Raw genomic sequence first — 17,775 nt, forward strand, 5'->3', positions numbered from 1 at the left:
CTTGTTAGGTTTAGAGATAAGAAGAAAGAAAAGCAGCAGCAAAAATCTACTCTCATTGAAGATTTCAAGCTTGGAATGTATACTTTTGTAAACTTTAAAAGTGGAGTCCATAAGACTTGTTGGATTCAAAATTTCTATTTACTTTATAATGCAATTATTTTTTTAATTTATTGATGTGAAGATTAGTGTCTTGGTATGTTAAGCTTGCATTTAGTTGGATTGAAAACTGCTAAATATAGTAGCAAGGTGTTTAATATTTTTTTGGTTTGTTAAAGCATTTTTCAAGGCTCTTAAGTTTTGTTTTAATCATATGGAGTGTTAAAATATCAATTTTGAACCTCATATTGGTTAATCATGATTATTGTTTTGATTTGGAAATTTTGAAAAATGAAACTTAATGGATGTTTATGATGAATTGATATTTTTGTTAGTTTCTTTTTATTCAACTATGCTTGATATTGATAATGTAATTTATGAGGACCAAAAGCAGTAGGTTTAGAGGCCTAAAAGTCCATTTCTAGTTTGGCAGCTTGTTCTTCAATTTTGTATTTATGTCGGGTAATTTTCTTCGTGTTTTTAAGAAAAAACATTGTCTTAGCCTATAATTTGGATCAATTTTAGTCCATTTATTTGCAGTAAACCATTTGGGAAACTTGATTGGTTAGTAATCTAGGATTTATTTGCATCATAACAAGTTTTTAGGGGTTTTAATCCTAGGGTTACGATTTAGAAACATCTATATTAACCCATAAAACTGCCACAATTACTCATTTATGATGCATATTCTGTACAATATATAATGGACCTCAATGTATGTCTATGGCTGCATAATTTTGTCAAAAAACCATAGTAAAAGGTTGTATCAGTTTAGTTCCTATAAGTAAGAATTGAAGTTTGATTCTCAATTATTAACAAATAATCATCTTCTAACTCCTAACTAGTCATGTGAAATACAATTCCACATTAGACGTCTAGGAGCAAATGTTTGGTTGTTCTATCTATGTAATATTGTTTAATATAATTAGATGTATGTATGGGTCAAAGGTGTTTCAGAGTATAATAGCGGTTTCTTTTCAAAGTGTTTTTCACTGGAAAATATATCAAAATAAATTATATATATGTATTAAAAATTATTTTTGATATCAGTATATCAAAGCAATTCAAAAACATTAAAAAATAATAATTTTAAGCGAAAACAATTCAAATTTTGGCCAACCCCCGTTTGAAACACTATACTAAACAAGGGCTTTATCTAGGTTTCAATAATCGTATTATCAAGTAAACGGGTCTTTTGATTAAAAAGATTAACACATGATGATTATTCTCTTTGCATAACTCAATCAATTATCAACAAATTTAGTGATTGTAAAGGAGTCGTGATGTTTAGTTAAATGAGGATGTTTTTGTTAGGTTTCCTAAAAAAACATATACATAGCAAAAACAATAAATTTAAAATTTTTCAGGAGTCTCAATGATCTTGTTAAATAAATCTAAAGTTGTTTAGGGTTTATGCAAAGATTACCTAAAAATTAGATGTTCTTTTCATCTTTGAATATTTGCTTAAAGGCTAGGTTGTCCCAAACCACAAGTCGTTTAAGTATATGGTCTCTAATAGCAATCCACATGAGCCACCCGTAAGAAATCTCCTAAACCCTTTTAGTAGAAAAGGATTGTTATACCTTAAAGTGCTAACTCTTTTTTTTTTTTTGTTTTTAGGTGTTTACATATTGTATTTTTCTCACCTTTCTCCTAAGAGATATAGCATTCTATTTATAGGGAAGCATAAAAACTCTATAAATAGAAAAAAATCAATTTTCTTCTTAAATAATATTAATCAATCAAGTCCCTACTTGATTTTTCTAGGTCTAGAATTGTAATCTCTTGTATTAATTACATTCTAGTTCTCAATTTTTAAAATTAATTTACAATCAAATGACACTTGATTATCATCTCATTTTAATTTTTGAAAAATGGTTCTTATATGTGTGACCCATTAGGTTCCTTAATAAGTTGGCCCAAATATAAATCATAATCTTAAATAAAATAGGATTAAACAAATTAATGTATTATCAATTCAACAATTGATTAATTTATATTTGAAGATCAAGTATAATATCTATCAATTTGTCATGATCTTTTCAATATTAGAAAAGTCAATAGTGGTTTAACTTAACATTTTAGTGATTAATTTCTCATTGTAATTATTATCCCTTGATCATAAATGTTCTAATTTAAACATTATAATATAGAGTGTGTCTACTTTGTTAAATCATTTTAATTCTCAACATTATAGTCATTGATTCTTTAAATAAAATTTTGAAACTCTTTTCAAAACTCATTACATTCCACTTGGCTAAGGATTTCACAATTAATGTTATTTGAGAACAGATAAAATATTTTTTTTCTAATTTATCTAGGATGATGGATCCTCTCTTGATTACTCAAATATCTTTATACCCAATATTTGTTTATTTGTTATCCTTGATTAAGACAACATGTGGTCAGGATAAAGCATAATACTTTTTTTTATAAGATAACTTAGTGATTTCAAGTCTAAAGATCACTTATACAATTATCACGAGTATTTCCATAGACATAAGTGATCTTTCCATATGGAATATTTTTTATGGATCTATTTAGTATACATGTCATCTGACAAGCACATACATATTAGTTTTAGGTATCCCTCATATCTTAGTTCATAAGAGGAGTTACTTTCTTTCATAAATGACTGAATATAACATGTATTGGTTTTAATAGATCTAATTAATATTTAGTCTTAATAGAACGTTGACCATGAATATTTAGGAATAATGTTTTGATGCAATAAGAATTTCATAATTATAACAACTTTATAATTTTCTTTGCAAAGTATTTTTATCTTATGAATCTTATACTTACTCTAGATTCATTAATTAAATATAAAAAAAAGTTAATAATAAAAAAAATCATTTTGTATAAATAAAATCAATGTTATATATACTACATAACATATTCACTAAGAGTTCTAATACTTGAAGCAGATCTATCTAACTTGATTTTTGTTTTGGATCGAACCTCCTGAACTTGAGTACCATCTTCTGCCATTTTCTACGCCTACAGCTGTATTCATGTATGGCCAAATTAATAATCAATCAAAATTGTTATTCTTAATCGGCGGGGCCTTCGAAATTTTGAGTAAACAAAACCGAGCCCGATTCCTACAGAAAAATCTAACAAATAGCACTGTATCTTCTTCTAAGCCAGAACCTTCTAGATTGACTTGATTGCAAGTGGATTTAATTCCGAGGTTAGGTTCTTACGAGTTTTTTTTTTTTTTTTTTTTAATTTTGATGTGGATTTTTTGTTTTTAACCAAACTGGAAAGATGGGCTTAATTTTCGTGTTTGTGATAAGAGGATGCCACTTGAATATCGAATCCAAAAGAAAGCTCCTGTTAGGAGAGGGTGGTTTTGAGTTCTGTGTCTTAACTATGCAGCCATGGAAGTTTTTCTTGTTTTCAAAAAGAAGACAGAAAAGCCAGACCCTACGGTCATCATCTCCAGCTTATTTATGCCTGGCTTCCCAGTTCCCAAAACTGAAAAATCGTAAATGTATATTAAACAAACAAGCTGCTGTTCTTTAAACCCTTCGAAAAGTCCAAGTCAATGAGTGTTTTGCTACCTGATCAGTGCCAACACACTCCACTTTCTTTTCCTGTCGTTGGTTAGAATGCTGTAACCATTGATTACTGAAACTAACAGTCTGTTTCTATTATATAATTATCATAATCCAATACAAACAACACTGTCCAGGCATACATAATAGCAATGATTAGCGTGACATTTACCTAATAAAGAATCCAATCACACTAATAATGCCTCTAACTGCTGATTTCCTATTCCTCCCTAAAAAAGATACCTTCTGATTTAAACAGATGTCACCTCAACATAGTACGATTCAGTCGGTACTGACCCACCATCTTCTGTGTTTGATTTATATATAATGATGTATGGAATACATAAGTTAAACTAAAAGCAGTTAAGAGCAATGTCAAGCTGAGTGCAAAGCATAGCTCGTGAGAGCTGAAGCATATTGGAGACATCAAGATCTACATGTCACCACTGTCAGAATGCCAAGATTCAGGAGATGTGGTATCAGAGGTTGGGATTCTATACCACTTTCCAAAGCAACCTAGATGATTACAGTTGGAAACTACTAACTTAACTAACCTAGACGGATCTTCAAATTCAAGTTTGCCAACCCTAATCTAGACTGATCATGTGAAATTATCAACTTCTTTGCCACAAAATCTTGTGATGCCTCCCACCTACCTGAACCTACCAGACCACTGATGTTTCCCTTCCCAAGTAGGGAGAGATAGCTGTCTCACTCACAAATCACAGGTCATAAAAAGTGGCTTCTGGATGGACTCTCTTGGAGAACACACTTCCAACCCCTTTGATGATCTGTAAACAAGACAGGCTAGGAGCTGAAGATGGATATTGTTTGCTCTCATTCTGGCGTAAGCCCGAGGCAAAGAACTGTCTTTCAATGTTTTCTTTTTTCTTTTTCTCTTTCCTCTCTCAGTATTTTCACCATCTATCGGTTAATAGATTGACTGAATCCAGATAGAACTATGATATCAACAAATTCTTGGCAAAAGAATGATCAATAACCAATGGCTAAAATAAATTCCAAACACATCAATACGCTATCATTGTAAGCATGCTAATAATAAAGATGTTCCTGTTCCAACATGTTTATAGTTTATTCGGTTATTCAATAATCAATTTCTAGATAAATCAGAAAACATTGGAAATATTGTAAACCAAAGAAAGCAATATACGTAAACTCTTTTGTCTAAGATCTGTAAAAGAATCCAGAAAATACAAGTGAAAAATATTATCAAAGTAGACTGTTGTAGAAGAAACACATGCAAGTGGAGCTAGGTCAACTACCTATCAAGTAAAACCAAAATCAGGGGAACGAGAGAGAACTAAACACAATATGGCATGCATGATTTCATTTGCACTCTAGAAATCAGCGCATAGCATAAATTGATATAACCATACTCCCAGTAAGAAATCACCGGGCACCTGAATAAACGGCCCTATAGCTAGAAAATGTTGATTTATTTAACTTTTACTAGAACGGCAGATGTTAATGTTTACTAGAACTGCAATAAAAGCATTGGACAAAAGAAATTTTAAATTCTACTGAATCTAAAACATAGAAAAAGATTCTATTACATGTAGTAGAGGTAAGATCAAACTTCATACAATTAAGAATACAAAACATGGTATTTTCCTCGCCCTCCTATCCGCCAGCTGAATCATACACCTCTTACAGTTCAAGGGCATCAGATACAAATGGAATAAAATGAAAAGGCCAAGAATAGAAACAAAACAATAATGAAAATCTGCAATTTGTGGATCAAGAGTGAAAACCATGTTTTATGAACTGAGTCCCCTGTTTGATGTGTGGATTTGTCGCGCTGGCATTTCTGCTTTGCAAACCACTACAACCTCAGCAAAGACGGAGAAGAAGAGCTTCAATCAGTCATGGTGTAAGCATGCCACTTAATTAAACTCAGCAGCAATATCAATGCAAGATGAGATAAGAAAAGCACAATTTGCAGTGTGAAATTATCAAAACCCGCCTTAGAAGTAACTCCTCAATCTTATCACAGCCAAACAGCCCCCCTCCTCTCAACATGATACTGAAGATGATTCTCAAACTTACCCAACATAAAGGTCATGTTGTGTTTCATGTTAGGTGATTCAGGTTTTCACATAGTCTATGCCATTGCGCTTCCTTTTGTTAGACTTTGAAAAGAAGCAAATTTGAGCCCAACTCTTTTTCTGCTTTACAGGTTGGGCTTTGATGTCCCTCTTTTCAACAAGTTCGGCCATGTATTGCACAACAGCCTGAGACAACACAGATCAGATAGAGAAGACGAGCTTCAATCAGTCATAGTGTAAGCAAATTAGGCCTTTAAATAGAGATCGGATCCTATGTAACAACCAAATGCAAGAGTAGACATACCTGGGCACCTTTTTCAGCTATATGTCTTGGTGGTACTTCCAAAGGATTTTGTTCTACACGTAAGATACGAAGTCGTGTTAGCATCCTAAAAGAGCCTGGAAGGACACGTATCTGGTTATTGCTAATATCCAGCTCTTCAAGATTCTCAAGGTTCCCGATAGACCTTGGTAGCGATTGCATATCAGCAAAATTGCTTCCTATATTCATCTTGATGAGTGAGATAGCAAAACACAAGCTCTCAGGCACTGACTCAAGCTCATTGAAACTTACATCAAGCTCCTTCAAGCTTAATAGAGATGACATTGTTGTAGGCAACTGTTTGATGTTATTGTACCGAACAGATAGAACCTCCAAAGTCTCTATCTTTCCAACAGCTTCTGGCAGTGCCTTGAGTCTGTTATAGTCTGCACGAAGCTCCTTTAGTGACAAACATTTGCCAATAGTATATGGGATTTCTTCAATATCATTGGTCTCCACATTTAAATTTTTCAGACTAACAAGTGAACCTATCGTATCAGGGAGCGAAGAGAGCCGATTTGAGCTCAGATCAAGCTCCTGAAGTCGTACCAATCTGCCAAAAGTAGCAGGCAGGGACGATAACTGGTTACCCCTAACATCCAGAACAACCAAACTAAGAAGATCCCCAATAGATCCTGGGAGTTCACCAATTCTATTGGCATGCAAATCCAACTTCGTCAATGATGACAAACCTCCAATAGTGTCTGGCAACGCCACAATCCTATTATCAGACAAGTCTAGCGTAACCAAACTCGACAGCTTGCCTATCGAATCCGGTAGCCAATCTACTTGATCCATCAACTTGTTTTGGAGATTAAGCTCCCGTGTTCCTTTTTTAGCAGAAACTTCAATTAAACTCGCAAGCTTAATTAGACTCAACTTCTCACCATCTTGACCTACACAATTAGCAATACAAAATCAACCTTTACATCACAAACATTACGCACCTAGAAATTATCTACCAAAAAAAAAAAAAAAGCAATTCAAACAAAACTACCTGTTCGCAATTACTAGTTGGAAACTAAAATAAGCATAACCCGTTAAAGAATGAACACACAACTTCAAGAAATCAAAGCTTACTTGAACTGATTGAACTAGCTTTTAAAGTAGAGTCCGCAATATGCGGCGTAGAAGAGACACCAATACCATCCGAATAAAACGAAGATTTCGTTTTCTTCACATAACTATCATCCCTAGTAAACAATTCAGCACTCCTCGTCGGCTCTTTCTCTGCATAATACAATCCAGACGATGTAGCCATGGATGATCTATCAATGGAAAAAGAACCCGCAGCAGCGCTCCCTTTAAAAGAACTGCTGCCCCCATTCGTATAATTCGAAGAAAAGTCAAACCCAGAAACAGAAGTGGGAGAAGAAGAAGAAGGCGAAGAAAGACATTTGGAAGCTCTTTGAATAAATTCATCGAACAGGTTATGAACATTTTCAAGATCAAGCAATTTTAATGCCTCCCTCTTTTGGTCTCTGCTTTGAAAAAACGTCAACTGCTTTTGCATTTCTTGCAAGATCATGAACAACTCTTGAGGAAAATCAGGGCTCTTTGTCTGCTTCGAAATCGCTTCCAGTTTCGCTTGTTCTTCTTTGTCGACATTCCGAATCAGTGTCTTTGAAGCTTCTACTTCTTCGATCCCTGGTCTTGTCGGTAAAGATCTATGAATTCTCATAATTCCCTCCACCGCCTGATCAACAGATTTCACATTTGTCATTTCCATTGATGCCGAAAACAAGAAATTAGAGGGGAAAGAATTGTGGATTTTTGGAGAAGAAAAGAGGGGATGGAGGGAGAAGGGTAGTTTAGGTAATTTGGAAAGGGTGGAGTTTTATGCGTCGTCTTGTTAGAAATCCAGCTATGTCCATGCCCTGTGTACTCTGCTGGTTTTGGGGTTTGGCGGATTCTGGTTTTATATATATATTTGCGATTTTGAAAATTATTATTGAAGTTTCTTTTTAATTTATTTATTTGTTTATTTATTGAATACTGATAACGTGAAATTTATTGGATGAGACTTGTTTGGAACCGATGATTTTGATCTGTGGTACTTTGTCCAGAGGATGTTTATGGATATAGCAGATATAACTGAAGCCTATAATTTTATTTTACCAAACTTTTAATATTTTATAAATTATACACTTAATTAATTCAATTATTTGTGGATATTTAGATAAATATATTAGCTGGACTTAGTTATTTGTGGATATTATAGATATACATCAATAAAGTTTATATTGTAAATTTTTATAGATTTGTATTTATAAAGGAACTTATCTTACATTAAATAAATCTTTAAAAATCATGCTAGCAAGAACTTTGAACCTGTTTGGAGGTGGAATTGCGATTTTTTTTAAGTGTTTTTTATTTAAAATGTATCAAAATAATATTTTTTTTATTTTTTAAAAATTATTTTTAATATTAACATATCAAAATGATCTAAAAACACCAAAAAAAATTAGTTCGAAGAAAATAAAAAAAATAAAAAAATTCAAATTTTTTTAAAAATATTTTTAAAATGCAAAAACAAATAGGATCTTTAAATCAAAAACGTTCCTAAATAAATAAAAATGAATATTTAATTTATAAAATATCAAATATAAAAACAAATAAAATATAGGATATGTGAGTTGGGTTAGGTTTATGAGTTTTAAAAACTGTAATATTTATTTATTAGTTTTTTTAATTTACTATTATTGTAATATTTATATTATCAATCTTTTCAAATTAAAACAAAAAATCAAATAATATAAATATTAAAGATGGCCGATATTTTTGTAACACTCATCTCTGCTTTTTGTTTGTCTTATTCTATTTGTTTTATCCCTTATTTTCCCCATATTTCATGCTAGTACATTTCTCATCAAAAATATATCTTCCAATTAGATTTTACATAACACAAGTTAGGTAGTTGGATTTTATCATTAAAGGTTTCTATTTACTTTTAGGCAAGCTATACATGCCTATTTTGTATTTATTCGAGTTTATTATGATGAGGTTGGGAAGAAAAAAGAAGAGCAATTTAATTTAAATTATTTCTGAAAGAATTGAATGTTTAAATGGATTTTGTTGAATTTATCTTGTTGCTTATCAAGGTTGTATATTGATAAATTTTAAAAAAAATATAGTTAGGCATGGTTAGGTGGATTTAAATACATGTTTGGTAAAAATTATGGTTGATGTTTATATGTAACAAAAAACATATATAAAATATTTGGTTAGTTGTATTTAGAAGTGTGATTGCGGTTGCTTTTCAAAGTGTTTTTTTCTTGGAAATGCATCAAAATAATTTTTTTTATTTTTAAAAAATTATTTTTGATATCAATCAATACATCAAATTAATTTTGAAAACACAAAAAATATTAATTTGAATTAAAGAAAAAATAAAAAAAAATTCAAAAATTTTTAAAAGTGCTTTTGAAACGCAAAAACAAACAGCATTAGTTAAAGACATGTAAAAACTGCTTCATAAAAACCGCATTTCAAACTTAATTTTTAGTGGGTCCTGTAATATAAAACATAGTTCAGTATGGTATCAAATATCTTACTGTTTTTTTTTGCACAGTAAACACAAAATTTAAAATTAAACAAACACACCTTGCAAAGTAATTGAATTCATAATGGTTATATAAAATTCAAATTACAATATCACAATATTTAAAACTCTGTATTAACAATTCCTTGATAACAAAGTTGGTGAATTATTACTTTAGATAGTAGTAATTCAATTCATAGCAATTGATCTTTCATGATTATATATAATATATAGGTGAGTGTGGTTGATTTTTAAAAAAATTATTTTAAATTTTAATATATTAAAATAATTTAAAAATAAAAAATTTTAAAATTAAGTTTTTGTTTTACCCCAGAACAAAGCTATTTTTATTAGAACATTCAAGAAAGTGCTTCTATTTTGAGGAGCAACACGACAGTTATAAGTTCAACTTCAATCTAAAAGGAGAAACTGTGCCTCGTTTGGAGCTATAATAAATGACCTTACAGGTGAGGATGGGGTAAAAAGGAAAGGGTCGAAAAGGTAAAAAGGAGGGGCCGTCGTTGACCTTACCAAAAGGAGAAGGTGTGCGGTGGAGTGCAGTGTCCACGTGTCCACCGAGTAATGGTGGACACGTGCGTTCTTCTTTCATTATTTCTCAAATACTAAAAAAATAAAAACCTCTTCCTCTTCCTAACTCACTAGTCACTGTTTAGCGAACGTTGTCAAGAATATTTTTTTTAACCCGAGAATATGTAAACTTAAATAGTAAAACTACACAGTTCCATAATATTATAGTATAATTAAAATAAAAATAGAATAAATAATAAAAAATTTAAACACCTTAAAATATATTAAAAAAAACTAAAAATAATAGGATAAAAGGTTAACCAATTTAGTATAAGTCAAGTCTAATTATATTAATTTTTAAAATTTTAATTTAATTTTACATGGTAAATATAATTTTACAAGTCATGATTTTACAAATTAATTTATAATTTTATTTATAAAAAAAAAAGTGCCCAACTGTAGCGCAGGCATTCCTCCAATGCTACTCACACCATAACCCTTTATGCAAGGCCATTGAACCCTCTGTCGAGTAAATACAAAGCCTGGACTAGGATTGGGTTGCATTTCAAACATATTCATAAGCTTGTATGATTTAGGTTGCGTTAGGAAATACGGTGTAAATTATATTTTTAAAAATTTTAATTTATTTATTTAAATTGAATTTTTTTTATGTTTTTAAATTATTTTTGGTCCTGTTTGTTTTGCTGGAAAGTAGTTTCTTTTTGAAAGTATTTTTTGATATTTGGTAATGTAGTGGAAAAGTTGTTGGAAAACACTTTCCAGTGTTTAGTTATGTTATGGAAAATGAGCTGCAAAATAACTTATTAATATTTTATTTTTTCTCAAGTTTATTAAAATAATGAGGAACAAATCTTACAAATTAAAAACTTGAATGAGAATGAAATTGAAAAAAATATAATTTCATAAATTATCTCAAATAAAATAAATAATAATCAATATATTAGAGATCAAATCTAAAAAATTAAAAAAAAATGAAAGATGAAGAAATTAAAAATAATAATAATCAACATTTCATAAATTATTTTAAATAAAATAAGTAACAATAAAAAGAATGAGGATCAAATTTGATAGATAAAAAATTTTAATAAAAAAATGATAAAGAAAAAGCAAATAGCAATTATAAAAATAAGGACCAAAGTTAATATAAAAATAAAATTTTAAGAGATGAAATTGTAAAATAAATATTCAAAACAAAATATATATTGCAATCAAAAGTTTGAGGATCAAATTTGATATAATCATCAAATAATGACATTTCTAAATTTTTCACAACTTCCGGAAAGTGTTTTCCGTCCAAATTTTTCAAGAAAACACTCTCCTGAAAACTAAGCCAAATTTTCCTTTTACTGGAAAGTGTTTTCCGTTGATCAACTTTCCTAATGACAAACAAACACAGGAAAGTTTAGAAAGTGATTTTCCGGAAACCACTTTCTGAAAAATAAACACAGCTAAAAATGGAAACACTTTCCTGAAAATCAAACCAAATTTTTCTTTGACTTAAAAGTGTTTTTCGTTGACCGAAAAGTGTTTTCTGTATACCAACTTTTCTAATAGCAAACAAACACGAGAAAGTTTGGAAAATAGTTTCTCGGAAACTATTTTCCGAGAAACAAACATGGCCTTGATGTTCTGATGTCAAAAATAATTTATTTTTTTTAATTATTTAAATATATTTTTTAAATAAAAAATACTTTTAACTGTTATAGCTATAACAAATACGGCTATAAATTGGATTTGCACTTCCAAACTCACTTGACCTGCTTCATCTAATCAAATATGGTGAGACTCAATCAAATCAATTTCTAGGATTACTTTTTTTATCCATTCATTGGAATGATCAATGTTGTCTTATAAACTAATTTGTAATAAACATTTTAAAATGAGCTATAATATGTTTTTTTTTTTTTTCATTTTTCCGAGTCCAATAATCCCATCATGTATATATTGATAAACTACAACACACAAAAAACATATAGCTTAATAATGTATATTATTGAGCTTCAAAAAAAAGAAATCAAATTTTAATGATTTTGATTTTCTTAAAACTGCTCCACATCGTGTAATCCAAAATCTAACAAAGTCTTTTAATAAACCATGAAAAGAAAAACTTATAAACCACATGCATTCATGCAAAATTTTGTCTTCGGATATAAAAAATTTTAACAATCAAATTTTAAAAAATATTATTTACACTCGAATCAGTAACGAACTATTCTTGTCTTCGGATAGAAAATAATAATACTATTAGCAAACTTGTGTATCAATTACACAACCAAAACAAGTTGTTTTTTATGGCTTTTTATTGAAGATGAATCTCTAATCCAATAAAAACAAATTCACTGTTTTTATTTTTATTTTTATTTTTATTTTTATTTTTCGGGTTTTCATAAATTATGAGATACAACATCACGTGATAAATTATGAGATACAACCTCACGTGATATGCTTCTTATCTGTCCATGTGAAGTTTGATGACACGGTGGGCGACGATGATGACTGCCGCATCATATGATTCTTGAGGAATGTGGATGCTTCCTCCTGGGCAGTTTGTCACCCAACCTTTCTTTTTTAAAATAAATAAATAAATAAATAAATAAATCTTATTCTTATCTTCTTCCATGTCACTCTCTACCTTGTCTTGTTTTCAAAGTGTCTTAAACATTTTGAGTTCTAATTAGTCAATGGCAAAGGCACGCCGGCCTTTGATTTTTCTTTTTGTTTTTACCGTGAAGCTGCGTTCGTGTGTAGCGAGAATAAATCTAGTTATTTAATCTAAGTTATATACTAGTTGTATAATTGAACAGGGAAAAAAAATGTGAACGCGAAAAAAAAAACATAGGTTTCAGGGAATTGTTTTTTATTCCAGAAATAAAGTTGTTTGAAATAAAAAATCCTCAATTAAGATAATTTTTTCTATTAATATATATTTTTTGTTAATCTTAGCAGACAGAATTTTTATTTAACCCATAAAGATAATTGTTTGGAATTTTTTTTCAATCAAGATAATTTTTTTATTAATGTATACTTTTTAACAAAAATCATTATTGTTGTTAAAATTACCTACAAAATTTTAAAAAATTATCAAAATAATATGCTCGTATTTTATGTGTGATTGAAATCTAAAAACATTATAAATATAATAAAATCATGTTAAAAATATATCTAAAAACAATTAAGAAATAAAAAAAAATTGAATTGAATTTTCATGATCAATTTATTATTAGTATTAGTATTTTTATATCATATACATAATAATTGAAAAAAATTATTAAAATTTAAATACAAATTTATAATAGTATTTAACCATCATGTTAAAACTAAAGAGTAATTGAATTTTATATTTTTTTTTAGTGCAAAAACAAGAAGGATAGAAAAGGGTCGGGCCAAGTTTCTAGCCCTTGTAGCAGGTCAAGTCCACACGAGTTTAGAGATCAGGTCCACTCATCTGACCTTGTCATCCACTTTCATTTTTTTAAAAAAGAAAAATAAACAAACAAAATATCATTTGTTGGAAAATAATGTTGTTAACGGGATTCAAACCTACAACCTCATGGCTTTTTATTGTGTTTTACCAGCTGAGGTATAACTCTAAGTTGTTATGAACTCACTTAAAATAATATATTAAGATACTTCATTGCTAATATAAACAATAAAACACCATAAAAAATCTGTTTGTTTTTAGTGTTGTAATTTAATTAGTTTTTTACCCATGCAATGTTCCAAGCTAATTTTTTTAAATCTATTTTTATTTATTTATTTTATAATTAAAATAGATATTTGTATGAAAAGTTACAAATTAAATTCTAAAGAGAAAAAACTATTAAATGAATTTATTCTTTTCCTATACACGCTTTTTTTAACAAAATATTTTTTTATTAGTAGCATAATTTTTTTTTAAATTAAAAGAAAATGCAATTAAAATAATTTTTTTGTAAAAAAATTAATAATTAAATATAAGTATTATACAAAACATTGCTTATTAAATAAAACAAACTCATCATGATATGAAAAATAAATTTCAATAAAAAATAGAAATCATACCTTAAGATTTTGTATACAATTGAAGGAAAACAATAATTAATATAAGAAAATTATATAAAACATTACAATAAAAAATATTCATGATATAAAAAATTAACATGAGATTCATATATAATAATTAAAAAAATGATTTCTAATATTATAAAAATATTCTATAATTTAATTTAAAAATAAAAGTAAAATTGAATATGATATTTAACATAATAAAATTCCAAACGTAATTTTAATTATTTTATATATAATATTTTTTAATTAAAATTTAATAAATAAAAAAAATTAGAGGGTTATCTAAAACAAGGTTAGGAGTCTAGGCCAGGTGGGCTGACATATAAATAAGCATGAGCAGGTGGGCCTATGGGGGCTATAACATCAAGCCTTTATGTTTAGCCTTTTATTTTTATATTGTTTTTTTGTTTAATCTTTCATATTAAAAAAACAAAGTAGATAGTGTGTTTCCTATTCATAAATATTTTGGCCGTTATAATGCCTAAAATTTCAAGCTCCAATGTTTTGGATAAAGAAAATTCAATTTTCAACTATTTATTTTATTCCAAAAACCTAACAAGAAAGCACCTTAAAAAACTCATTTTGATCTTAAAACACTCTTAAAAATGATCAAAAGATCCAAAATTAAACTAAATCAAAAACATTTTTTAAAATTCAATATATTTTTTTAGAATCCAATTACACCAATACACATACACTCTAGTGAAAATATAATCGATTGATCACTTTTTTTCATTTTATTTTTTGATAACTTTCTCTCTTTTTTTTTTCTCAAGATGAAACGACTAAAATATGAAAAACAATTAAAATTTATGACCTAAACATAAAATTCAAAAACTAAAGGAATGGGAAAATGTGTAATTGGAGAATTCCTGGACATGTATTAACTTTTTTGCAAAAGCTTAGAAAAGCCCTTTTGATTTTTTTTATTTTTATTTTGGTTTTTTATCTTTTAATTGTTCTAGACACTAAAAAGTTAAACCTTGTAAAATAAAATTAACCTCTAATTCAACCCTTTGGTTTTTCTTATTTTTATTTTGATTCTTCATCTTTTAATTGTTCTAAACATAAAAGATTTAAACCTTGTTTAACAAAATTAACCTCTAGTTCAAATATAAGATTTTATCAAAATCCCTCAATTTTCAAGAAAATGCAAATAGAAGGAAATATATATCAAGAAATAAAGTATCAAAAAACATCACATAGAATAATAAAAATGAAAAAAAAAATAAAATAAAATTTGATGATCAAAATAAAAAATTAAAAAAGAATTGTTCATTGAATAGTGAAAATCATATTGGCTTGGGAGACAATAAAACCTTTAACTCTTTTAGTTTGTTAGCGTTAATTAGCATTTATGTTAAATTTAAAGAATTCATAAAGATTTGATTTGTGGAAAATAATTTCAACTTTTTCAAAGACTAGCTAAGAAAAGAAAAGGCATGTATTTACTAATTGATAACAAAATTTCTTTTCAATTTTTGTAAAAATGTATATTATACTGTAGCACTCTGGAAAATTGAAAAATTTTTAAAAGTTATTTTTTCATATTCTCTGCTTCAAAAAAATTGTACTTGGTTTATTTAAGGGGTATTTAACACTAAGGTTGAACATGTTTTTTCTTCAAAATTTAAAATTTTTTACTTTAAATTATTTTTTAGTGTTATTAGATCATTTTGGTGTGTTGATGTTAAAAATATATATTTTTTTAAAAATATTATTTTAATATATTTCTAAATAAAAAACACTTTTAAAAGCAATATTTGCCGCACTTCCAAACACCATTTTAATATCCATTTCCTTTTCCTTTATTATTATTTTTTCTATAATTAATAAGAGAATCAATGATGGAAATAAGTAAACTATGTTGTGAAATTGAACAAAAATTTATATCTTATACTACGCCATAAGTTTCAAATAATGATCAATAAAGATAGAATTCATTAAGAATTATATCAATCTTCTTCGCATTCTAATCATTGTTTTTTTTAAAGATGAGTTGTAATGAAGCAGTCCGATGAAAATCAACAAGCAATATTATATGATTAATTGCATGTGTTGATTGAATCTATTACATAGAAAAGAGCTAAGAAGAGTTAAGAGAATTAAAAAGGTATTTAATGGGTTGATTGATGACATTTGGGTCAAGTAAGCAAGAGATAAATCTATTTAATATGTATCATAGCTTGGCTACAGAGTTTTATGCTAACTGTCACACTTGTGCGGTGTCGTGGTAATCATTCTCTCAAATTAGAATCCTAGAGTATGGATGAAAATAACAAAGAATTCTTATTCTTTATCAGTTAAAAAAGTTTTGGAATCATCACTTAGTATTTTGATCATTAAAAACCCTAAAAAGTCTTTAGAGTCTAAATAAGGGGATTGATTGTGTATAGAGAGGACAATATCATCCCTAATAAACCATACCTAAGGTAAGATGCATTGTTTATTTGTCTGATTATTAAGATAATGTTGTCATTTTTCTAATTGTTAATTTGTCTAATAGTTAAAAGTCAGTTCACTCTAGTAGAGTGGGCCATGATTTTATAGGTTAAGCCTAGCTATTTTAGAGTCTAAACATATTTTTGCATTTGTTTCTTTTAATATCAGAAATATATTTTATGTATAAGTTTATAATTCTGGTATTAAAATAGAAAAAAATAATATTTTTGGTATTTTTGAAATATAAGTCAAGTTCTCATAGATTTAATAAACTTGTTATTAAATCAAAGAATACATGTAAGGATATAAAAAAAAATACCTTTTCTTGAATTTTGGTATTAAAAAATATGCTAAATCATGCCATGTATTTTTATTTTTATTATTATCTATGTTTTATGCAAAACATGATTTTTATTTGAGAGGCTTGACCATATGCAAATATATATATATATATATATATATATATATATATATATATACATTTAGTGTATTTTTAAAAGAAATATTTTTTTTGTTATTTTTGTATATTTTTAAGTAAAATTGGTTCATTTAATGCCGAAAAAAGGTTTTCACTTGTAGATAACAATCCTAAATATTAAATATGAGAAGCTAAAAATATGCAAGAGATAAAAAAATAATGCAAAATGGTACTTTGAATAAAAAATTAGAAATTAAATTAAAAAAATCAAACTTGTTAGAAATTTGATTAAGTCCTTAAACTTAAATAATTCTTCTAATTTTGGTCAAGTTTGGATCTCAATATCAATTTTCTTTTTATTAAGTCTTTCTTCATCCCATCTTGTCAAAATATCCCAATTTGGCTATTGTTTTGGAATCTTGGTTTACTGCGGCTTAAAGGGGTTATATCTTCGTGTCTTGAAAATATTTTTGGATTTTGAATCTTTGATTTTTTTTTGGATAAAGAAAGATGTATTTTTATAAAAAACCAATTTTGAGGATCCAAAATTGGATTATAACATTAATAATCATAACTTTCAATTCAATTGTTAGATTTAGTTGAGAGTTTGCTAAAAGATTTTAAGGACCTTGTTTTCTACAGGATTAAAATTTTATAGCAGTTAGACATCAAAAAAGCTTTATAATATAACCTAGAAGTTGCTATGTAAATTGAGCTTTCTTGTATACAAGACT

The 17,775-nt window shown here is 28.1% G+C and overlaps 1 protein-coding gene across 2 annotated transcripts; it reads right to left on the minus strand.

Moving 5' to 3' along the window:
* Positions 1–5,171: 5,171 nt before the first annotated feature.
* LOC118045574 (plant intracellular Ras-group-related LRR protein 4) lies at positions 5,172–8,015 on the minus strand. 2 transcript variants are annotated; one of them, XM_035054239.2, is made up of 4 exons: positions 7,125–8,015; positions 6,027–6,940; positions 5,724–5,908; positions 5,172–5,499 (listed from the first exon to the last, which is right to left on the minus strand). In XM_035054239.2, exons 1-3 carry the CDS (start codon positions 7,771–7,773, stop codon positions 5,762–5,764), a joined length of 1,710 nt encoding a protein of 569 aa, XP_034910130.1. In that variant the 5' UTR covers positions 7,774–8,015; the 3' UTR covers positions 5,172–5,499; positions 5,724–5,761. The 2 variants fall into 2 exon arrangements, with proteins under 2 accessions (XP_034910130.1, XP_034910129.1); XM_035054238.2 differs by having other exon boundaries at positions 5,172–5,908; positions 7,125–8,014.
* Positions 8,016–17,775: the final 9,760 nt, after the last annotated feature.

This window comes from Populus alba, chromosome 7 (assembly GCF_005239225.2).
Source record: "Populus alba chromosome 7, ASM523922v2, whole genome shotgun sequence".
Taxonomy (NCBI): domain Eukaryota; kingdom Viridiplantae; phylum Streptophyta; class Magnoliopsida; order Malpighiales; family Salicaceae; genus Populus; species Populus alba.

Coding starts and splice junctions, on each gene's coding strand:
- LOC118045574 (XM_035054239.2), bottom strand. CDS start 7,773: ATGGAAATGACAAATGTGAAATCTGTTGATCAGGCGGTGGAGGGAATT. Junction 6,941..7,124: donor AGCTAGTTCAATCAGTTCAA/GTAAGCTTTGAT, acceptor CTAATTGTGTAG/GTCAAGATGGTGAGAAGTTG. Junction 5,909..6,026: donor TAGCTGAAAAAGGTGCCCAG/GTATGTCTACTC, acceptor GTGTTGTCTCAG/GCTGTTGTGCAATACATGGC.